Here is a 21545-nt window from a genome sequence, read left to right as displayed (position 1 = left end):
CGATTGACGTCGTTCTTCTTCTGCCATTTTATTCTTCTTCTACTGAACATGTAGGTATTTTGACATTGACTAAAGAAATACTGCCGCCTAGTGGCCGCTTTTAGATAGGATTCCAAATGAGTGCTTAAATCAAACACATCAATAGCAAATGCTACATAAAACAAATACAACAGGGGGAGGGGTTGGTGGGAGTATTAGGCTATTCCACACATGCGCTCTGTTTACAAACTTGTGTACAATAAAGATTTAAAGTGGGGGGAAATGCCTTTGGCCTGTCAAACAGCTGGAATACAGACATCTGAGAGGGAGGCGCACCCCACACTTTGGAAATCGCTGCTCTAGAGTAAAACATTTATTCATTCCCACTTATTAGACACTATTTCTGATGGTAAAATTAGCGTAAAAAGCAGAATTCAGAAAAATTCAAAGGGAAAAAAACAGAATTTGGGATTTGTTGCTTTTTTCCCCCGTTTTCGTACCGTACCGTACCGTATTCGTACCGAACCTTCGTGACCCCAAAACCGAGGTACGTACCGTACCGTGACTTTTGTGTACCGTGACACCCCTATTACCACCACTACGAAAAATGGGAGGGGTTGAAAGAGAGAAATGGACTTACCTCAATGGCATCCAATCCTGTGATTGTCAGGTACTCTAAGGTAAGAAAATGACAATAAGAGAGAGACGGACGGACAGTGGAAACAAAGCTTCCTAGCTGCTACTTCCTCCACAAACACTGCACTAAAAAAAAGGTTAAAAAAGATGCTTCCTGAAACTGGGCTAAATAATTGTGATTACAATCAATCAGGGTTAACCTTTTTAAGCATAATCATACAGCTCTATAAAAGCATGGTAAAATCTGGCAATATCGAAATATTTAATATCATTTCAATCCTCAGCAATTGAAACTAGTAAATCTTTTTTTTGATGTAAGATTGGGGGGTTGGGGAGACTCTCACCTGGGATGTTGAACCAAGGAGAAGCCGTGGGAAACAAGAAGGGATAGGGGCTCAGTGTCACGTAGAACGGTGGAACGGACCCGGGTGGAACGGCAACGCCTGTCGTCGGGATGGTTGACCCGGTGACGGCTTCCTTGTGGTCCGGCAGAGCATTCAGAGGAAGTTTTGGCGCTGTAGATAAATCAAGCAATGAGTCTCCTTTAATAAAGGTAAAGGTAAAGTCACACTGATTGTCACACAATGTGTGAAATTTGTTCTCTGCATTTGACCCATCCCCTGGGGGAGCGGTGAGCGGCAGCGTGCGCCGCGCTCGGGAATCATATGGTGATCTAACCCCCCAATTCCAACCCTTTGATGCTGAGTGCCAAGCAGGCAGGCAAATGGGTCCCATTTTTATAGTCTTTGGTATGACTCGGCCAGGGATCGAACTCACAACCTCCCAGTCTTCAGGGCGGACACTCAGACCACAAGGCCACTGAGCTGGTGATGGTAATTATATCTGAACAGCGACAAAACAAACAGACACAGGAGCTGGGTTTCTATCTATCTATGTCGCCCTTTTTTTTTTGCAAAGTATGGGTATTAAGAAAAGAGCAACCACATCCTGCCCAATACCGATTATAGCTGGGTACCTTTTGAAAATCTCTACCTTGAGTTTGATATCGGTACCAACACTTACTTTACTATCTTCAACTACTTTATAAAAGCCAGTTACGCCCACGTTTCCGGATTATCAAAACTCTTTTCGTCAAATAAAAGAGATGACATTTGACGTCATGCATGTATGAAATTGTTATGAGCTTATTTTTGTTCTTCACTTCAACAAACGTGCTTACCGTGTGCTGTGCCTCCTTGTGGAGCCTGCAGCCTGGTGACTTGGTAGCCGGGGAGCTGCTGCAGGTGGCTGAACCAAACCCCGAGCCGGTCTGCATCCTCCACAGACTCAAACTCTACATACACCTGGAACACACGCGCGCAAGACGAGACAAGTGAGAGAGTCAGCCTGCAACCGACAATTATTTTCACTGTTCAACCTCTTTAGATGAATCAAATAAAGGAACACGCCAAACATTTTGGGAGATTCACTTCTTTGCCATAATTCCCGATAGTAAGAGGAGAAGATAGATTATCTTCTCTGTGCGGGCAGTAGGGGGCAGTAGGGGTGCCAGGCGCCGACTTCTGAGTTGTCAAAAAAATCCACACTCTGATCATCAGTGAGTGGCAGACGGTAGTCACTGAACTAGAAGTGCACTCGGAGAGCGCAGACCTCCGCCAAAGGCCAATACTCCAGTCTGCTATGATGCACATTTTGTGAGTCGGATCAGAACCCTGAACCACCCACATCCCCCCAGCCACTCCTCTTACCCACCCTTCAATCTCTGACTCTCTATGACCTTCCTATCCTTAGCTACGGCCCCGTTTCCTTAGTCCTGCCCCCTTTCCTGACCACACCTCACTCCCAACACCCAGATACACCTAGCCACTCCCCCTACCCACCCCTCAAACCCTGACTCTCTCTATGACCTTTCTATCCCTAGCTATGGCCCTTTTCCATAGCCCCGCCCCTTTCCTGACCACACCCCCTCCCAACACCCAGAAACACCTAGCCACTCCCCCTAGCCACCCTTGAATCCCGACCAGATCCCAACTCTCTATGACCTTCCCAGAGCGGTGTATGTAGAAGAGTCGCGACATCTCCATTCACTCCAATGGACCAGTTTTTTACTCTCAAGAGTTCCAGGAAGTAAGGTCCTGGATTAAGCAGCACTGTCGAATTGCAGCAAATGGACAGTTTGTGTTGTAGTTAGATTTTTTTTATCAAATTGTACATTACCAGCTTTATTTTAGCATTCAAAAGTAGCGCGAGACCCCTTCCTGGGCTGGCTGTTCATTGCTAATGAGTCCCGCATTTTGGTCCTCCGCTGACGCCACTCTCTCTCTAGAGGACACTGGACCTTCCTGTCCCTTTTCCCTAGTCCCGACCCCTTTCCTGACCACACCCCTCCCAACACCCAGATACACCTAGCCACTCCCCCTACCCACCCCTCAAACTAGGGCTGGGCGATATATCGAATATACTCGATGTATCGCGGCTTGTGCGGGGGCGGCTTTAGCTCAGGAGGTAGAGCGGGTCGGCCAATGATGCAAGGGTTGGCGGTTCGATCCCCGCTCCCTCCCAGCTGCTGTCGTTGTGTCCTTGGGCAAGACACTTAACCCTCCTTGCTCCCGATGGTGTGTAGGCACCCTGCGTGGCAGCCTGCCGCCATCGGTGTATGAATGGGTGAATGTAGACTACCTACTGATTGTAAAGCACTTTGGATAAAAGCGCTATATAAATGCAGGCCATTTACCATTTACCATTTGTGCCACGTGAGATGTAGTAAATGACTATATCGCGAACATTCGAGTATAATTGTCACGCATTGTTTATAATTTAAGCCGCCGGCATGATTCGCTTCTTGTTTCCTCTTGTCAGCTCTCCCTCTCAGGGAGCGCTTTGTCACACTGGCAAACAGGAAGGGAGGGGGAATCACATGGATACGTCAAACGCGTCAAACCGCGTCAGACACACTCGGCGGCGCTACGCGACGTCACAGACACTCGCCCCGCTGCCATATTGCCCAGCCCTACTAAGATCTTTGTTGTCGTCAGTGTTGGGGCTAGTAACGTGTTTTAGTAACGATGACCATGTTAGTTTTTCAATTATTGTCATCTGTTAGTAGTTACATTACATAGAATATTTTTACTCACTGACTTTTTCATGTATACACGAGACTTTACAAAATGTTTGGTCATGGACATTTGGTTTAAAGTCATGGAAAAGTCATGGAAATCCATTGGTCAAAATGTGTAGGAACCCTGAAGGGTTAAATCGAGCATTTATGAGAGATTTCAAAAATATCGAGATATATATCGTGTATCGCGGGCCAGTAGTTTTTCCGTAATCCCGCTAACAAGCAGAGAAACAGACAAACAAAAACATAACCTCATTGGCAGAGGTAATTAAATTGAGTGAAATAGTCTGAATTGATAACAAGCCAATTTGATTTAAAAACACTGACATTGTGCTTATGAACCTATGCACAATCGCGAAATGTATGAATGTGTAATGTCGAATGTGAAATTATGAATGGCTACTCTACTCTGCAAAAAATGTTCCAACTGTAAATATGTGATCTCTGACTTTTCTAAATAAAAAGAGAATTATAAAAAATAAAAAATAAACCCTGACAAATTGAGGTATTGGTTTTGTTTGACATCACACCTGACATTACCAATTCAGTTCAATGGGATGGCTATTCATTTGATTGTATAATGGGAATTTTCCGTTGGACCAAAGTGTGAGAGTGTGTGTGTGTGTGTGTGTGTGTGTGTGTGTGTGTGTGTGTGTGTGTGTGCGTGTGTACCTTGGTCAGCAGAGGTATGTAGTTCTTGATGCCTCCTATCTTTGACAGCGCCGCCATGAGGTGCCCGGCTTCGCCCAAAGAAACGTTGCACACAGCCACCACTCGGTCGCACGCGGCGTCAATCTGAGCCTCAGACTGGAGGAGGAGACGGGAAGACAGGTCCCACACCAGGAAGCAAACAGGAAGACAGGTCCCACACCAGGAAGCAAACAGGAAGACAGAGACACTGAATGAGTTTCAAAAAGAAATTGGGGGTTTCCAGGTCACAGTTTTTATGTTGAAAACCTTAAAAACTAGAAGTCTCTGCAAGCTGCTGCCGTTTTAGTATTAAAGTACCATTTCTTTGTCCTTGTATAATATTATTATTTCTAGAAACAAAGCGTGCATTTATTGCGCACGCTCCTTTCTAGCATCCCTCACCACGCCCCATCAACTGACGGCGTTCATTTCTGCCTAGCGTGTCTCGGTTTGCAGACACATGGCCCTTGCAGAACTCTCTTTACCTGAGGCTTGTTTCTACTGTTCATTGTGCTTAGTCGTCATGTAAGGTCAATGTATGGACTCTGAAACCAACAGATGGACCAGAGGCTGTTTACTCTGGTATTTAACTCATTGAGTGCCAGCCACTTTTGGAGAACGGACGCTCCCAGTGCCAGAGTTTCAGAGCGTTTTCAGTGATTTCTCGAGGCCCACAGAATATTGTGTGATATTACTATGTAAACACTGAACACGCACAAAGAACGACGAGACTCTATTCTATCATCTGCAAAAAAAAGTTTATTGATCCCATTTTCCGTTCTTTAGTTATGAGCCGGAGAAGATAGCATGATTCATCCAAAAACAGAAATTTTTTTCTAGAAGCTGAGATAATTGGCCTTTTGTGAAATTAATCATTTCAAGCACATCACTGACTCTGAAGCTAATCTTTTCTAATGTAGTCACACCTCAAAAATAATTTCCTTCAATAAAACAGTTTAGGCCAGGGAATTTTGTTTGGCAGAATAATATTTTTAGCTACAACCAGCAGCGCTGGCCCCTGCGTGCGCTGCTGGTTGCAGCTTCTTGCTGGTTTTGATTTGCTGCTGGTGGGTATCGGATATTCTGGCTTGCGTTTGTCAATCCTGTCCTGCTGCCTGGGTCTGTCTGGGTGTTGCGTGCTGCTCTGCGTGCCCCCCCCCCCCCCCCCCCCCCCCGCCCCGCCCCGCCCCGCCTCGCCTCAACTGCACACTCCTCCTCCTGTCTGTGGTGGCTCTCTGCTGAGTTTGCTGTGCGCACAGTGAAGGGTGCGGAACAGCCAGGCTTTTTTACAGCGTTCCGCGTGTGTTTGTCACCGGCAACGATGCTTCCAGTTGAGAATAACAACTCCACGGTGTGGATGTGCAGATGTGCTGTCGCAACCGACACGGAGCGGCTCAATTGTGGGAGCAGATTGGCTGCTGCAGGCACAGCTGCAGTAACGTGCTTCAGCATATCGATGCATACGGATGCGATGCGATTTCCGTTTCCATAACGACTTCTTCTTTGTTTTTTCCTTGCCTTTCTGTTATGTGGAGAGCACTGTCGCCACCTAAGGGTTCTGTAAAATAGGTTAGACACATCCAATAGCTATAATATTTGTACATCAGAGGCAGAAGGCTTTGATCGACGCCCCACCGTCAAAAAACGCAATTGACGAACATGTCCGTCCTTGGCACTCTGCGTTACTATTTGAAATGACGAACATGTCCGTCCTTGGCACTCAATGAGTTAAGTGGCTTCAGGAAACTCTCGTCTTTGTCGATTCAATGCTATGTCCTTGTCTGTAGCAGTGACTTGAATCGAGCTCGTATTAACCCTGCATGAAGATGCTAACTCTGTGGTCATTGTGGTAAAATGGTAAATGGACTGCATTTATACAGCACTTTTATCCAAAGCGCTTTACAATGTGTCTACATTCACCCATTCACACACCGAGGGCGACCAGCTGCCACGCAGGGTGCTGGCACACCATCGGGAGCAATTTGGGGTTCAGTGTCTTGCCCAAGGACACTTCGACATGTGGACTGGAGTAGCCGGGGATCGAACCACCGACCTTCTGGTTGGTGGACGACGCGCTCTACCTCCTGAGCCACAGCCGCCCCATTGTCTGATTCTTCTTGTCTGAGCAGACTATCATCCCTGGGAAACACCCATTTACAGTAATAAGTACAATAGTCTGAGTTTTCGTGATAACAGTTGCACATTTTTTAAATATAAACTGTCTTTGTGAGCTGCATTGAAAGGTTTTTCGTTTACAATTGGCGTTAATTGTATAAAAATATGAATGGCGGTGGACGGAGAATAAGGTTACTTTTTTCATCCCGCTTGAATTGTGCCACGGGGTGCCAATGCTAATTTTGTCAATTTAAAACATAACGTGCATGTCAAGAAAGTCGCAGTTTGTCGTCAAACTGAAACGTAGGGGTTAGTTTTGTATAAAAACGACATAGCTTGTGGAAGCTCGTGGCATGTCGCCGGTCTTCAGCTTTGCCGGTAGAGAAAGTGACGTCACTTAGGCGTCAGTGTATGTAGTCTTTCTGAATTATGACTTCTAGTGCAACAGTTTGGCGACAAACTGTGACTTTCTTGACATGCAAAGATACTTTTTAAATTGACAAAATTAGCGTTGGCACCCCGTGGCCCAATTCAAATGGGATCAAAAAAGTAACCTTATTCTCCGTTCACCGCCATTCATATTTTTCGCAGCGCTGGTACAGGGAGAAAGCAGGAAATGACGTTTCACTTTGGCTCTCTATGCCTTTGCCCTGTCAAACAGCTGGAATACAGACATCTGAGAGGGAGGCGCACCCCACACTTTGAAAATCGCTGCTCTAGAGTAAAACCTTTTTGTGTGGATTGTAGAGCTGTGCATCTTCACTGATCTCACGATTCGATACGATTCGATTATACAAGTCTACGATTCGATTCGATTATACGATGCATCTTAAATCGATACATCACTTTTTCCGCAATACATGATTTATTTTTTCTCACTTTCTTTTTCTCACTGTGTGGCTACTTTTAAAATAAAAGTGCATTTGGAATTGCATTGTATTATGATCCATAATTAAAATAAACAACTGCATGTACTTACATTCTATTTTATTTGATTATAAAAAATATATATATATTTTTTTTTAAATAATCGATTTTTGATATTTGTTAATCGATTCAGAATCGTCCTATTAAGCATCGCGATGCATCTCTGAATCGATTATTTTTGGCAGCTCTAGTGGATTGCCTAGATCTTATTAAATTTATTCATTCCCACTTATTAGACACTATTTCTGATGGTAAAATTAGCATAAAAAGCAAAACACAGAATTCAGAAAAATTCAAAGGGAGAAAAACAGAATTTGGGATTTGTTGCTTTTCTTCTCCGTTGTACCGTATTCGTACCAAACCGTGACCCCAAAACCGAGGTACATACCGAACCGTGACTTTTGTGTACCGTGACACCCCTAGTGTGTGTGTGTGTGTGCGTGCGTGTGTGTGTGTGTGTTACTTACGGCACCGCTCAGGGTCATCAGAAATCTGTAACAGCCAACCTGAAACAGAAACATCAGAGCAGACAGTGTTGAGTGGAATATGCGCCCATTTCACATGCCACCTCGAGCAGCCATTTTGTGTCGAAAATGCAGGAAGTAACACGATATAAATATGCAATTACAATTAATATCAACAGAGGGGGATTACATTTTACAGTGTGTTACTTCCTGCATTTTCGACGCAAAATGGCTGCATGAGGTGCCGGGATGTGAAATAGATGCATTCCCCCAATGAAGATTCTATAAGGAAAAGTAATCCTTCTGATGCAAGCAATGAAAACAGACTAGAGTCTGACTTGAGTGCAAGTCACATGACTCGAGCACCCACCTCTGCCATGTATGGCTCTATAGTGTGTATTAGGGGGGGGGGGGGGGGGGCAATATCTTTGTGAGCAATATATCATATCGAATTATCATCATAATTATACAAAACGTCAAGTGCATGCAACATTTATGACAGGCTTTTATGACAGTGTTGGTCAGTCTGTCTGCTTGACAATCCCATTTTGCTGCAATAAACATGATTGAAGTGAGATGAACAGACTGGAAACTTTATCTCATTAGAGACAACATGTTGACAAAGTGTTTTGCTTTGGGGACACCATTTTCGGTTGAAAAAAGGTAATAAATCACAATATATCGCAATACTCAAATATATCACAATACTGTCGTATCGTGGGGCATCTGGTGATTCCCACCCCTAGTGTGTATGTGTGCGTGTGTTCTTACCTTTGCGATGTTGATGTCTTCGGCCACTATGTCTAAGCAGAGTGTCGACCCTTTGAACACCAGAGGACTTTTCCTAACATGTCGCAGCAAGAAAAACAGCTTCTCAGGTGTCAACGACCACTGGACAACAGCCTGGAAGGAAAACCAGCCACACAAAGCACATTCTCTTTTAAAAGGGTATTTAAGTGTAATCTTTTTAAACATCAGTTTATTATTGTCAAATGGGTAGCCTGGTAGAATTCACCACAGGATCAACACAGCAGTAGTTCTCAAACTTTTCAACGTCAAGGATCCCTAAACTGACACAGACCACGGAGCCCCATCTGATACGATTTGAGCTTTTAGATGTTTTATGACAGAAATTGTATGAGAGCCATGACCAAAATAGCCATACATTGTGTCATTGTGTTACTTATGGATGGAATTATTTAATGAATTATTATTACTCCCATTTTGAGAACCACTGCAATGCAGGATCTGTTCTTGTTGTTACTTTCCAACTGAATCACTTTTCTTTGCAAATATTGTGTGTAATGGAAACAGAAGAAAAACAAAAAACAAAAGCAAAACGTCCATATTCCCACCCCGATTTCAACAACATGGTGGTCAAAACAACAACAACAAACAAAGAAAAAACAGCATCAGAATATGGGATGAATAAGGGTATACTAATGCAACATTACTTCTGTGCTCCGGAACGGAACGAAACACTTGCAGAGTACCCTTGCGTCATCAACTACGCCTGGAGTGTATCCTCGCCCATGTGTTGTCTATGTGGCTCGGTACATTCGCAAGTGTTCCGTCCCCGGGGAACGCCAAAGCGGTCCCCAAGACCCACGGTGCTCCCGGGGTCCCCAGTGAGAAAGCACCCTGAATCAAACTGGTCCATACCATGCACTCTTGAGGCACAGCTAAGATTCTGTCTGGATGAATGAATGCAAATGGCTCCAGCAGTTGGGCGATGTCTCTCTCGGTGTAGTAGTCGTCAGAGCACCGCGGCAACTTGCTTATCATCAATTGCGACCAATTCCTGCCAGCAAGCTTCACGAACTGGGAAAACGGAGACACACAAAGAAAGACAAACCCCATTCCAGTTACATTTCTTGCTGGGCGATTTCGAAAATTCGTGCGGCGAGATTGCATCCAAATTCCAACGCAAAAAAAAAACAAGTAAATGCCATTTCGCACTGGGTGGCGCGAATGAGGTGAAATAAGTTACATTTTGCAGCGCGGATGACACCATTTTCACCTCAGTTGCTCGAGATGAATTTGTTCAACTTGAGCGAATAATTCACGCAGTCAAAGTACAGCGAGTAACACATTTTTCGCTCTTGGCTCCTTTAGGCTGGCTTTACACGGTGAAACTTGCACGCAACTTTAGTTGCATGAAACTTAGGTGAAACCAAGTTGCAAATGAATAGCATGGTATAAATCCTTCTGCAACTCGCTTGAAAAAATCTGTGAAACTCAGCCGCGACAGTTGCAAAGCTCTCAACTTTGTGGAACTAGTTTCATGCAACAGCCAATCAAAATGCTGATAACCAGTCAGCTGATCACATAGGCTCTGGCTGTCTGAATCAGTGCGCAGTCTCAACAAACACACACAAGTACATGCCACGGCAGGACGGGACAGGCAACGAAAATGCTCCAAATAAAACCGAAGACGGTCTCTCGAAAAACCGACACAACACATCCGAGTCCGAATTTATATTTTCCAGCGAGAAAACAATATCAAATACGATACAAAAATGCAGAATGACAATTCTCACTTGAAAAAAGAAGAAAACGATACAATAGATAAAAAATGACCAATCCAGCTAGCCAGTTTTGCTGGAAGAAACGGCCAAGTTGCACGAGACTTGATTATTTTTGAATTGCTTTGTGTAACTGTGAAGTTGCATGGAAATTGGGTTGCATGCAACTTGCAACCTGCAACTAGTTGCGTGAAAGTTTCACCGTGTAAAGCCAGCCTTAGGCTGACCGCTCCTTTCATAGACGGAGTGGTCTGGGCACGCAGCAGACAGATGTATTTCACATTACAGATGTATATGGATATGTATCAGTTTATAGACGTATGCATGTGATGTGAGGAGACCTACCTTACGTCTGCCACAGGTCTCCCATCCCAACGACTTATCGATGCATCCTGTGTGAAAGAGACAAGGAGCGGCAGAGAGAGAGAGGGAGAGAAAGCGATAGAGAGAGAGAGAGTGACAGAGGGCGAGAGACAGAGAAACGTTGACACCATTGACTGCATAAAACTGTGGCGGTAACGATGTGACGTCACCCATTGGTCTCCCATTTTGAAGCCTAGAGTTTGGCATTTTGACGCGGCCTGCCATTGGTCCATGATCGGCGAGCTGTGCGATCACTGGACAGGCGCCCTGTCAATCACACCCCAAAGCATTGTCTGATTTCTTATCTATTTGACTCTAAATGGGACCATAATAAAAATCTATTGAAGATGTGAAACTAGCAACACCAACACTAGACCATAAACTCATTAGGAAAGTGTTTACCGAGGTCATAAAGTGAGTGAGTGATTGGGTCATTTTCCCATAGACCTCTATACACACAATCACACTTCCTCTACCCACCATCGAAAGTAAAGTACCGGTAAAGTAAAGGTAAAGTCCCACTGATTGTCACACAATGTGTGAAATTTGTTCTCCGCATTTGACCCATCCCCTGGGGGAGTGGTGAGCAGCAGCGTGCGCCGCGCTCGGGAATCACATGGTGATTTAACCCCCCAATTCCAACCCTTTGATGCTGAGTGCCAAGCAGGGAGGCAATGGGTCCCATTTTTATAGTCTTTGGTATGACTCGGCCGGGGATCGAACTCACGACCTCCCAGTCTCAGGGCGGACACTCAGACCACAAGGCCACTGAGGCCACAACCCCAACTCTCTATGACCTATGGCCTGGCTATGGCCTTCTTTACCTAGCCCCGCCGCTTCCTTGATGGTACTGACGGACGTGAGGTCACAGTGACCTTGAACTTTGACCACCAACATCGAATCGGTTCATCCTTGAGTCCAAGTGGATGTTTGACCCAAATTTGAGGAAATTCCATCAAGGCGTTCCTGAGATATTGTGTTAACGAGCATGGAAAGGGCGATTGTGAGGTCACAGTGACCTTGACCTTTGACCACCAAAATCGAATCACTTTCATCCTTGAGTCCAAGTGGACATTTGAGCCAAATTTGAAGAGATTCTGCCATGGCATTCCTGAGATATCACACTAACGAGCATCGGAAGGACGTACGTACGGACTGATGGACAACCCGAAACCATAATGCCTCCGGCCACGGCTATAAAAAAATATCCCCATCCCCAAAATTACAATTATTCAGCGGTTTCTCTACGATTTTTATTATTTGGGGTGGATAAAAATAAATAATTTGAAAAGTTTGACCATCAGGGGACACTACAACTCTCCACTGAAACCCACACTGGCTGACTCACCAATTTTGAATAACAAAAAGCCAATATCGGCCCTACACAAACACACACATTTGAATAATTTCCACATAAATACAAGTATGCAAAGGACATAAACATTAATAGTGCAATCAAATATTGGGAGTCACACACACACACACACACACACACACACACAGCCTCTCTAATCTCTTACTTATTGGCCTGAGACGCAGAGGTTTGGTTTTCAATGCTGTCGCCGTGGTAACGACATCTGAACCAGACGTGGATGCTAGCGGTTGCTGGTGGGTCAGCGGTGTCTTGGTAACACTCTGTGGTACTTCAGCAGACACAGCAGAGTCTTCGCTCACAGCGCTGGAGGTGACCGCCATCGATTCAGCTTCCGTTTCAGGCTCCTTCGCTGCCGCCGTCGCATCTTCAAACCAAAGTGAATTTAAGGACATTTAAGCAAGGGATTTTGAAAGCTAGTCTCCAACAGGGTAGAATGGTAGAATCGCAAGATTATTTGCTTTTTCATCAAATATAATTATATCTAGATTACATAATGAAATTAAATTGCTAAAGTACATAAGGTAATAATGTAAAAATGCATAGTTCGAAAGGAATGACTGCGTTCAGAGAGAGGGAGAGAGAGCTAGCGAGACAGATATGGATTGGAAATAGCGAAAGAATATATATGGAGGCATGTCTTATGGAGTTGGTGGGATGGGATACAGGATACATCACAAACGGCTCACTTTTTGGCACATGGCCACGCCACGTTTTCTAACCCGTTATCTAGCCTGGTTAAAACCATCACGGATCCATAAGGTTTTAAACAGGCTAGAATCCCTATTGGCAGAATAATGCATTGAAGGCGATTTCATAGAGTGGAGAAGAACTGCTCTTTGAAATAGCTCTCTGATGTAGTCTACATTGAAAAATGTAAAGAAAGTGTCTCCCATTAATCACATTAAAGCCACTTCTTAACATGCAGTGGAATCCGTATTATAACCCGCTCCTAGCCGGTTGGCCTGCATGTTAAACAACAATTAGCCGGCGTACGCGCACTCCCGCGAGTCCGTATCTTATTCATCTCGGTCCCGTGTAACATCCGCATTCGCGCAAAAGCGGGTGCTGTTTAACTTTGGCAGCTCATGATCCAGATCATCTAGCTGGTATGTGAGTGGGCACGTGGTGTCACTTTACAAACCATTAATGTCCCATCATTATTTTCATGAATGGACATAGCGTTAGTTACGTGGCTGCATTATTTGGAAGAGAGCCAATTTAGGTGAGTAAACAACTAAAAGTTGAATCCCCCATCTGCCAGTTTAAAAATGCAACAATAGAGATGATAGCCTACTAGAGTTGCGCGATCTTGACCTCAGTCAGATCGTCAATCGCCACCCTTTGACATCGCCAATACATGATGTCATCGCGCAAGCACATGGCTATATATATTATAGATGTCCATATTAATTAGCTTCAGCTGCGCTCTTGCTGTAGGCTACTTTGCTAACTTAGCATCGATGCTAGCGGGACTTACCCAGCTATCGTCATTGCCTGCTTTTACTGCTACTTGCTGGTAATAATCCCATCATTCCCATGTCAGAAAAAGTCTCCAGATTTGTTAGTGTTAGTCTCTTCTGAGAAGTTTTCTCGAGTTGGATGCAGCCAATTCTATTGTGTGAGGCAGGCAGTGTTGTGTGACTGTGCGTCCACACTGCGGAGAGGATAGGAGCTGACTGACTGATAGCCTATATCGAGACATTATAGGCCTAGCCTAACTTTTGTGGGGAGAAATAAATTTAAAACTACGGTAGTCAGATATGACTTGAATGCCACTTGTAAAATAAATCACCCACAGTGATTGACGACGGTGCGACCACTATTTTGACTGCGCTCATTTTTAGCACAATGCAAGGAATGGACCCTCTGTTAAAACGGCATGTTTTTGAATGGAGTTTGGTTACATATTCGCTAAAGCTGTTTCCTATCACATTTCTTGTTATCGATACATGCTACCGCACCCCCCGCCCACTGGCAAAAAAAACGGCTCATATCCAGTTGTTTCTAAACAAAGACCCCTCATGTTTAAAAAGGTAAAACCGGAAAATATCCTGTTCTGGCTAGCCAGACATGATCCAGATTTCATGTTTAAAAGCCACTTAACACTTTGAGTGCCACGGCCCTTGGGCAAAAGGTTGCTGTACTGTGCCACATAGGCCGCAATGCATTTTAATATAGCCATATCATTTTTTGTGTTCCTCTTATATGGACAACCAATAGCCTCAATGAAACTTTGAACCCTTCTGTTTCATTAAAAAAAAAAACTGTGTTTATAAACCGTTCCATTTTGGAAATACACCCCTCTGAAAAAGACTGTTTTCGACCGAAAAGAGCATGCTGAAATTAGTTTCTGAGATAATCACATCTTTATGTTAGAAAGGCGACAGAATGAATTCTGCTTTGAGTTGAACAAAATGCTATAGCTGAAATGAAAGGTTAGAATGTCTAGTTTACCTGCGGGAAAAAGTATGTCAAAAGAATGTTTAGTTTATTTTCTACAAATATTAGTAAACAGCTTGGTCTAACATCAAAATGTTCACTTTCATGGGGTCATGCTGGATATTGAAGTCTCTATTTACATAGGGAAACAAGATATCACCTTTTTTTTTATTTTTATGAAACTACACATTGAAAGCTTTCATTTGATGTGTAACATAATAACAATATTCAAAACACAACATGTCCTGCACTGTTTTATCTTCTTCACATGGACCTTCAAAATAGTTGGAAATCAAGACAACTTTATGTAAACATAGGCCAACATCGAGCCTGCTGCTGCCTGGGTGTGTGTGTACTGTCAATGGTTGTATGCTGTGTAGTGCCCTGCGTGCCCCACCCCCCTCCTCCTCCGTGGTGGGAGGAGTCGAGTGTCTCTGCTGCGGTTTGCTCTGAGTTTGATCTGCACTGAAAAGTCCGCTGCCTGCATCCCCCCGCTTTTTTACAGCGTGTCCTCGGCTCCCAGCTGAGAATAATGTAACTTTTCAGAAAGACGCTGGTGTCGCCGTGTCGGCAACTAAATCATATGGATGGACTATCGCAGCGGACACGGATGGGGCTCAATTGTGGCAGCAGATGACTGCTGTTCACAGGCACAGCTAATGTTATGCTTCAAGCATATCGATGCGATTTCCGTATTCCGTTTCCTCATGACTTCTTCTCTCTTTTCTCCTGGCCTTTGTCTAATCGGGAGGGCACTGTCGCCACCTAAGGGTTCTGTAAAATAGGTTAGACACATTCAATAGCTCCCATATTGTAAGAGGCGATGTAAGAGGCTTAGATCGACATCCCCCCGTCAAAATATGAATTTGGAGTTATTGACGCCATTTGGCGTCGCTGGCAGCCTACGGTAAATTTCTCCTGACGCCATTTGGCGTCGCTGGCACTCAATGTGTTAAGTTAAACACTGCGACTCCCTCAGAATATGTCACCCCCCCACTCTCTACACCGGAGGTTTTCCTCATGTGTGGAAACAACAATGCCTCTCGTCTGGAAGGCATGCCCAGACCTGATTCAACGGACATGAGTCCACAGTTCATGTCTAGTTCCAACACTAACAACCCGAAAACATAATGCCTCCGGCCACGGCCATCGCCGGCAGACGCATAAAAAATATCCCCATCCACAAAATTACAATTACTCAGCGTTTCCTTAAGATTTTTATTAATTGGGGTGGGGGGGAAATAATACGAATTTGAAATAACATTTGGAACTCTCCACTGAAACGCACACTGACTGACTCAACAGTTTTTTATAATAAAAAGCAATATTGGACCAATGCACGAGCAGACACACACACACACACACACTCTCTAATCTCTTACTTATTGGTCTGAGGCGCAGAGGTTGGGGTTTCAATACTGTCGCCGTGGAGACGGCATCCGGACCAGATGTGGACGCTAGCGGTTGCTGTTCGGTCAGCGGTGTCTTGGTGGCGCTCTCTGGTACTTCGGCGACAGACGCAGCGGAGTCTTCGACCACAGTGTTGGAGGTGACCGCCGTCGATTCGGTTTCCATTTCAGACTCCTTCGGTGTCGCCGCATCTTCAAACCAAAGTTAAGGATGTTTAAGGAAGGATAAACACCACATATACACATAAGATTGGGCCAACAATTGATCATGTCAAATATCACAATGTTCACAAGATTATAGCGATATTGAACATCACCCCCTGCCATTGTTAGCAGCATATACATTTGATGTAAGAGTAGAAATTATATGTAATTTTAAAGTATAAACGGGTGAGTTATATACAAATTCACCCCGTCGTACAGTTCCTCGTGTACCTCGTACAGAACAGGGAAATTAGCTAGAGACCAAAACCCTCTTTTGTACCAGGCTGTTAACATGTCTATATCTGTGAAGTTGGACATTAACATGGGAGTCTATGGGGAATGACTCTTTTGGAGGCAGCCTCAAGTGGCCATTCGAGGAACTGCAGAATTTGGGATTTCCGCGTCGCCTTCATTTTTCAACACTGGAGGTTGCCACTTGGTTAACACATCTTTATAGTGATGCGTTCTTGTCCAAACACACACACTATAACTACAATAATATGAGTTTTTGAAGGCTGATAGCAATACACTTAGCTTAGAGTTGACATTTTGTGTCCATATTCACCATCTTAACATTTTGACAAATTTGATTTATTATGTCTTTCCGATTTCCCTCCCATTTTCACCCTAATTGGCCAATTTCCCCCTTTGTTGCCCCGGTCGCTGCTGCACCCTCTGCCGATCTGAGCAGAGCCAAGACTAGCACCATGCTTCCTCCAAAATATGCGCAGTTGCCAGCCGCTTCTAGTTTTCACCTGACAGCGGGAGCTTCACTGGTAGGACGTAGCACATGGGAGGATCACGCTATTCCCACCAGTTCCCTTCCCCCCCGAACAGATGCCCGACCGACCAGAGGAGGCGCTAGTGCAACATTTTGACAATTTTCATGTCAAAATAAATATCCCCAAAATTACAATTATTCTGCGTTTCCCTAAGAGTTTTATTCATCTCTGTGGAGAAAGACAAATCATATTTTGAAATAACATTTGAACCTTCAAGGGACACTAAAATCTCTTACTTATTGGTCCGGCACCTATAGTTTGGGTTTTCAATGCCGTCGCCGTGGTAACGACATCTGAACCAGACGTGGGCGCTAGCGGTTGCTGGTGGGTCAGTGGTGTCTTGGTAACACTCTCTGGTACTTCAGCAGACACAGCAGAGTCTTCGCCCACAGTGTTGGAGGTGACCGTTGTCGATTCAGCTTCCATTTTAGACTCACTTGCTGTTGCCGCATCTTCAAACAAAGTGAATTTAAGGACATTTAAGGAAGGGATTTTGAAAGTTACTCTCCACAGGGTAGAATCACGAGATTACTTTTCATTTTCATTAAAAAAATATATATATATATTTCATTATGAAATTACTAAAGTACATAGCGTATAATGTAAAATTACACCATTCAAAAGGAAAAATAAATTTCATTACCGCATGTGACACACATTTTCCACAAACACCACATAAACCTAAGCATGGGCCAATAATTGATAATATCAAATATCACACTGTTATCAGGAATATTGCAATATTTTCTGCGATATTGAACATCACCCCCCATGATGGAAGTAGAAATGTTATGTAATTTGAAAGTATAAACAGGCGATTGGCATTTGAGAGCAGGTTAAATACAAATTCAGCCCTGTACAGTTTTCATGAATGGGAAAATTAGCTATAGATTATTTTTTTTGTACAAGGCTGTAAACATGTTTATTTCTGAAGTAAAGTTGGGCATTTTAACATTGGGGTCTATGGGGAATGACTCTCTTTTGAGCCAGCCTCAAGAGGCCATTGGAGGAACTGCAACTGTTTTGGGCATTTCCACATAGGCTTAATTTTTCAGCACCAAATGAGTTTTTGAAGGCTGATAGCAATACGATCTTAACATTTGACAATTTCAAATGAAAAGAATATCCCTAAAATTACAATTATTCAGTGTTTCCCCAAGATTTGTATTAATCGGGGTGGAAAAAAATAAACATAATTTGAAATAACATTTGGACCATCAAGGGACACTAACACTAATTTTCAATATAGGTCAATATCAGCCCAATGCATAAGCGCGCGCACACGCAGACACTAATCTCTTACTTATTGGCCTGGGAGGCAGAGTTGGGGTTTTCAATGCTGTCACCGTGGTAACTGCATCCGAACCAGACGTGGCCGCGAGCGGTTGCTGGTTGGTCACCAGTGTCGGTGTGGCGCTCTGCGGTACCTTGGCCAACTTTAATCAATTCAATCATTCCATACAAATTCAGAAAACAGAATTTAAATTCAGTCATCCAATACAAATTCAGAAATCAAGCTTCTGCTGGAACAAATCTCATCACTTTCAATCTAAGTAAGTTACCACAAACACAAGATCAAGATGAAACACATTTAGAAACATTTTCAAGTCATCAAAGTACAAATCAAAGTCAAGTCTAAAGTGATTAAAACTGAGGCTGACTCAAGTCCCACCTCTGCCATGTACGGCTCTATATAGTGTGTGTGTGTGTGTGTGTGTGTGTGTCCTCTGCCATGTACGGCTCTATATAGTGTGTGTATGTTAGGGGTGTCAAAAATAATCGATTATAAGATGCATCGCGATGCGGACCTGCACGATTCTGCATCAATTCACAAATATCAAAAATCGATTACCGTATTTAAAAAAAAATAAAAAATATATATATACGGTAATCAAATAAAATATAATGGAAGTACATGCAGTTGTTTATTTTAATTATGGATCATAATACAATGCAATTCTAAATGCACTTTTATTTTAAAAGTAGCCACACAGTGAGACAAAAAAGTGAGAAAAAAAATCATGTATTCAGGGAAAAAAGTGATGCATCGATTTAAGATGCATCGAGATGCATCAATAATCGTTATTGAATCGAATCGTATCCCTCTGAATCGTAATCGAATCGAATCGTGAGGCCAGTGAAGATTCACAGCCCTAATGTATGTGTGTGTCCTCTGCCATGTACGGCTCTATATAGTGTGTATGTGTGTGTGTCCTCTGCCATGTACGGCTCTATATAGTGTGTATGTGTCTGTCCTCTGCCATGTACGGCTCTATATAGTGTGCATGTGTATGTGTGTGTCCTCTGCCATGTACGGCTCTATATAGTGTGTATGTGTGTGTGTGTGTGTTCTCTGCCATGTACGGCTCTATATAGTGTGTGTGTGTGTGTCTTCTGCCATGTACGGCTATACTGTATATAGTGTGTGTGTGTGTGTCTTCTGCCATGTATGGCTCTATATAGTGTGTATGTGTGTGTGTCCTCTGCCATGTACAGCTCTATATAGTGTGTATGTGTGTGTGTCCTCTGCCATGTACGGCTCTATATAGTGTGTATGTGTGTGTGTGTGTGTGTGTGTGTGTTTTTACCATTGCCATATCGATGTCTTCGGCCACTACATCTAAGCCGAGCGTCGACCCTTTGAACAGCAGAGGACTTTTCTTAACATGCAGCTGCAAGTCAAACAACCTTGCTCCAGTCGGCATCTCGACGACGGCCTGGAAGAAAAAGCAGCCAAACACAAACCAGAGTCATCTTTAAAATGTTTTTAGAGATCAGTATATTATTGTCAAATCGGAGCCTGGTAGAATTCAACACAGAATCAATAATCAACTAGTCTCGCTGGCCAGCCTCCTCTCCCTTCCGTCCGAGGAGTCTGGCGCCGCAGGTCTCTATAGTGGGATTGCGATGGGGGGCGCTTAGCGGCAGTGCCCTTGGAAAATAGTTTCAAAGAATCCAACTTGCTGTTTTCAGCGTGTAGCAACGAGCTAGCATGTAGGTTTCTGCCGTTAGCTTGCTAGCTAGTTAGCGTTGTTTTCCCTGAGGCGGCAGGGGACTATTTACAGCAACACACAGGGAGGAGGGAGCGGACGTCACTCTGATTGACATGGTCGGAGCCAATGACAGAGCTTCTTAAGCGGGGAGCGGAAATCCGGCAGCGTCTGAAACAGACGCCTCCAATGGGAGAGCAGAGTAGAGCAGGGGAGGGTTTATCCCAGTTAAGGAGACCTGTGGCGCCAGACTCCTCGGACGGAAGGGAGAGGAGGCTGGCCAGTGGCCAGCGAGACTAATAATCAACTGAATCATTTTCTTTCATTTTTCTTGAATTGCAGTTTAAAGTGCAATTGCAATACTCTCAAATAATCAATATCTTTCAGTGCTAATATCATGTGCAATGGAAAGCGAAGATCAAAAGACAAAATACATATTCCGGCCACGATTTCATCACCATGGTGGGCAAAAAAGAAGAAGAAAAGAAACAAAAAGCATCAAAATATGGGATAAAGAAAAAAAAGCAGGTTCTTACCGTGCAACTTTCAGGGACAATTATGATTTTCTTTGCAATATTAACGAATGCAAACGGCATCAGCAGTTTGGCGATGTCGCCCGCTTTGTAGCTGTCAAAGCACCGCGGCAAGTTGGTTAACAGCATGTGCCTCAGGTTACGCTGTATGAACTGGGAAAACCGAGACACAGAGAAAGACAAAAGCAACAAAGCACATTGGGTTACATTCTTAGGCTGACAGCTCCTTTCATAGACAGACTCTGACTCGAGTCAAAGCCACAGCACGCAGACAGATGTATTTCACATTACACATGTATGGATATCAGTTTGTAGATGTACAGTATGCAAGTGATGTGAGGAAACCTACCTGACGCCTGGTCAGGGACTCCGTACCGAGGCATTCTGTGAAAGACAGAGCGGGTAGAGAGCGAGTGAGAGAGATAGAGAGATTAACAGGAAAGAGAGAAGAGAGGTAACTATCTAACTAACAATCATGACAATCACGTTCACACATCTGCATAGTGATGCTCTCCACACACACACACACACACACTAGAGTTCAAATGAAATGAGTTTTCGAAGGCTGATAGCAATACACTTGGCTTAGAGTTGACATTCTGCATCCATATTCACCATCTTAACATTTGACCATTTTCATATCGAAATAAATATCCCCCAAATTACAATTATTCAGCCTTTCCCCAAGATTTGTATTCATCGGGAAGGATGAAATAAAATAAATAACATTTGGACCACCAAGGGACACTAAAATATCTTACTTATTGTCCTAACACCTAGAGTTTGGGTTTTCAATGCTGTCGGCGGTGTTTTGTTGGCGCTCTGCGGTACTTCAGCAGACACAGCGGAGACTTCCACGCCCCCAGTGTTGGAGGTGACCGCCATCAATCCAGCTTCAATTTCAGACTTCCTTGCCGTCGCCGCATCTTCAAACCAAAGTTAAGTTAAGGACATTTAAGGAAGGGATTTTGAAAGCTAGTCTCTACAGCAGAGGTGGCCAAACTACGGCCCGCGGGCCAACTGCGGCCCGCTGCC

At 43.9% G+C, this 21545-nt stretch overlaps 1 protein-coding gene across 1 annotated transcript in view; it reads right to left on the bottom strand.

Moving 5' to 3' along the window:
- LOC310779502 (uncharacterized protein) overlaps nucleotides 1–21545 on the bottom strand; it is a gene marked incomplete at its 5' end in the record, with an annotated part of 65145 nt that overhangs the window by 24352 nt on the left and 19248 nt on the right. Inside the window, 16 exons of the mRNA XM_083640033.1 lie at nucleotides 620–654; nucleotides 960–1130; nucleotides 1796–1919; nucleotides 4367–4501; nucleotides 7894–7932; nucleotides 8662–8793; nucleotides 9553–9711; nucleotides 10761–10807; nucleotides 12299–12517; nucleotides 15975–16193; nucleotides 17224–17439; nucleotides 18291–18423; nucleotides 19576–19704; nucleotides 20514–20663; nucleotides 20860–20894; nucleotides 21272–21436. Of these exons, the coding sequence (XP_083496159.1) occupies nucleotides 620–654; nucleotides 960–1130; nucleotides 1796–1919; nucleotides 4367–4501; nucleotides 7894–7932; nucleotides 8662–8793; nucleotides 9553–9711; nucleotides 10761–10807; nucleotides 12299–12517; nucleotides 15975–16193; nucleotides 17224–17439; nucleotides 18291–18423; nucleotides 19576–19704; nucleotides 20514–20663; nucleotides 20860–20894; nucleotides 21272–21436 (2108 nt within the window). The remainder of the gene's footprint in view (nucleotides 1–619; nucleotides 655–959; nucleotides 1131–1795; nucleotides 1920–4366; nucleotides 4502–7893; nucleotides 7933–8661; nucleotides 8794–9552; nucleotides 9712–10760; nucleotides 10808–12298; nucleotides 12518–15974; nucleotides 16194–17223; nucleotides 17440–18290; nucleotides 18424–19575; nucleotides 19705–20513; nucleotides 20664–20859; nucleotides 20895–21271; nucleotides 21437–21545) is intronic.

This window comes from Poromitra crassiceps (assembly GCF_964638095.1).
Source record: "Poromitra crassiceps genome assembly, chromosome: 7".
Taxonomy (NCBI): Eukaryota; Metazoa; Chordata; class Actinopteri; order Beryciformes; family Melamphaidae; genus Poromitra; species Poromitra crassiceps.
Note: the sequence above shows the minus strand (reverse complement) of the source record. Positions and strands in the feature narration are given on the sequence as shown.